The following is a 1568-nucleotide window of genomic DNA, read 5'->3' on the forward strand; positions in this document are numbered from 1 at the left end:
GTAAAGCCGTGGTCACACTTTTCGAAGAAGGCATGGTCAAGCATTAGAACGTCTTCACTCTAATTTTGGTAACCCTGAGTGTTTTTTGCCGTTGTCAAATCGTCTGAGACAGTAGAATGACCTGCCTGGTTTCCGTTGGGTGACATTTGTTGATGTGTCTCGTCAGCCCAGGCGAGGAGAAGAAATTCTCCCCGCAAAAGCGACATGGGTACACCTCGCCGACCCCAGCAGACGCCGTAACTGGCGAGGCCCTCCCGAGGAAGAGTGGGCCACACTCAAGTGAGTCTTGTCTCGCCTTCTTAGCCGAGGAATGTGTGTTATTCTGCTGTAAACCCGCCGCCTGCCTGTTGTGCAGCGCCAGGTGTTTCCTCAGGTAGGCTTGCCGTCTGAATTTCTTACAACATTGTGGGCAGTCGAACGTCATCTCCTCTTCGGACCCTGAGTCGGAGAGATGCGGGGAAGGTGTGCTTGCTTCCCGCGTGTTGAAGGTTTGACTATGGCTGAGAGGGAGCGTGTTCGACTGTGCGTCCTCGCGTTCTGGAGAGCTGCTGTTGGGGTCTGCCGCCTTTGGCTTGTGCCAGCGCCGATGGGAGGCTAAGTTGGCCGGACAGCTGAAGACTTTATCGCACTCGGTGCACCGGTACTCGACCCGAACGATTCGGGAACACTTGTGCTGCGCTAAGGTCAGGGGGTCCGAGTATCGCTCCTTGCAGAGCTGACAAATGAACTCTCCCAGCGGGCTGTTGGACCGGGGCTTGGCGTCCTCATCTGGGCTCACGTTGATGCGCAGTCCAAGAACCGGCGATGTACTGACCTCATCCCGGTACGTCTGTCTTTTCTCTCCCGGAGTTGCGCCCGACGGCTTGTGCTTTTTTGGATTCGTCTGCTTGGCTTTGGTGTTCGAGGAGGTCTGTCGCTTTACAGCGACAGACGCTGACTCGCCACACAGAGAGCCCAGTTTGGTGGTCATTTCAGCCAAAGAGGGGATGAATGTCCGTGGCGAACCGCTGCTGGTGAAGCCCTGCTCAGGAAATGATTCGGCTTGAATGGGAGAGCTGGAGTTAAGCTTTCGGTCTAGGCAGTCTTCCGATGGATAGTGCTGGGGGTACTCTGTGCTGACTGGCCGGTTCGGGCTGAGGGACGGAGCGCACTGTGCTTCGGGCATCCCGCCGAAATTGACCCGATTCTGTACACTTCTGTACACACACGCTTCGGCGCTGCTCTGTGTCTTGTCCGTAGTGAGAGGTATGGCCGAGACACTGACGGACGTCTGTACCTCTTGCGTCAGGGAATGGTCTTCTCGCACTCGGTAGGAGATGGCAGGACCGCTCTTTTTCCTTCGCTTAACCAAAAAACCCCGTGGCATTGTGGCTGTTGATATTCCTCGGTAAAACTATGAGAAATCGGTTGCAAATACACCGACGTGTGTCCACAATGTATCCCTCAAAAAGACACTAAACGTTTGCAAACTGGAAAGCGGCTCGCCTTTTACTCTTGACGCGCTTCCAAAAACTGACTGCCTTTTCCTATTTCGCTTGGTCTTTTTAAAGGCGCCGTGCGCTCATTAT

At 54.6% G+C, this 1568-nt stretch overlaps 1 protein-coding gene across 1 annotated transcript; it reads right to left on the reverse strand.

Moving 5' to 3' along the window:
• LOC118791640 (insulinoma-associated protein 1a-like) lies at positions 1-1366 on the reverse strand. The gene has a single exon (XM_036549078.1). The coding sequence runs from the start codon at positions 1364-1366 to the stop codon at positions 95-97; it is 1272 nt and encodes a 423-aa protein (XP_036404971.1). The 3' UTR covers positions 1-94.
• Between the last annotated feature and the right edge of the window lie 202 nt (positions 1367-1568).

Source organism: Megalops cyprinoides, chromosome 16 (genome assembly GCF_013368585.1).
Source record: "Megalops cyprinoides isolate fMegCyp1 chromosome 16, fMegCyp1.pri, whole genome shotgun sequence".
In the NCBI taxonomy this organism is placed as follows: domain Eukaryota; kingdom Metazoa; phylum Chordata; class Actinopteri; order Elopiformes; family Megalopidae; genus Megalops; species Megalops cyprinoides.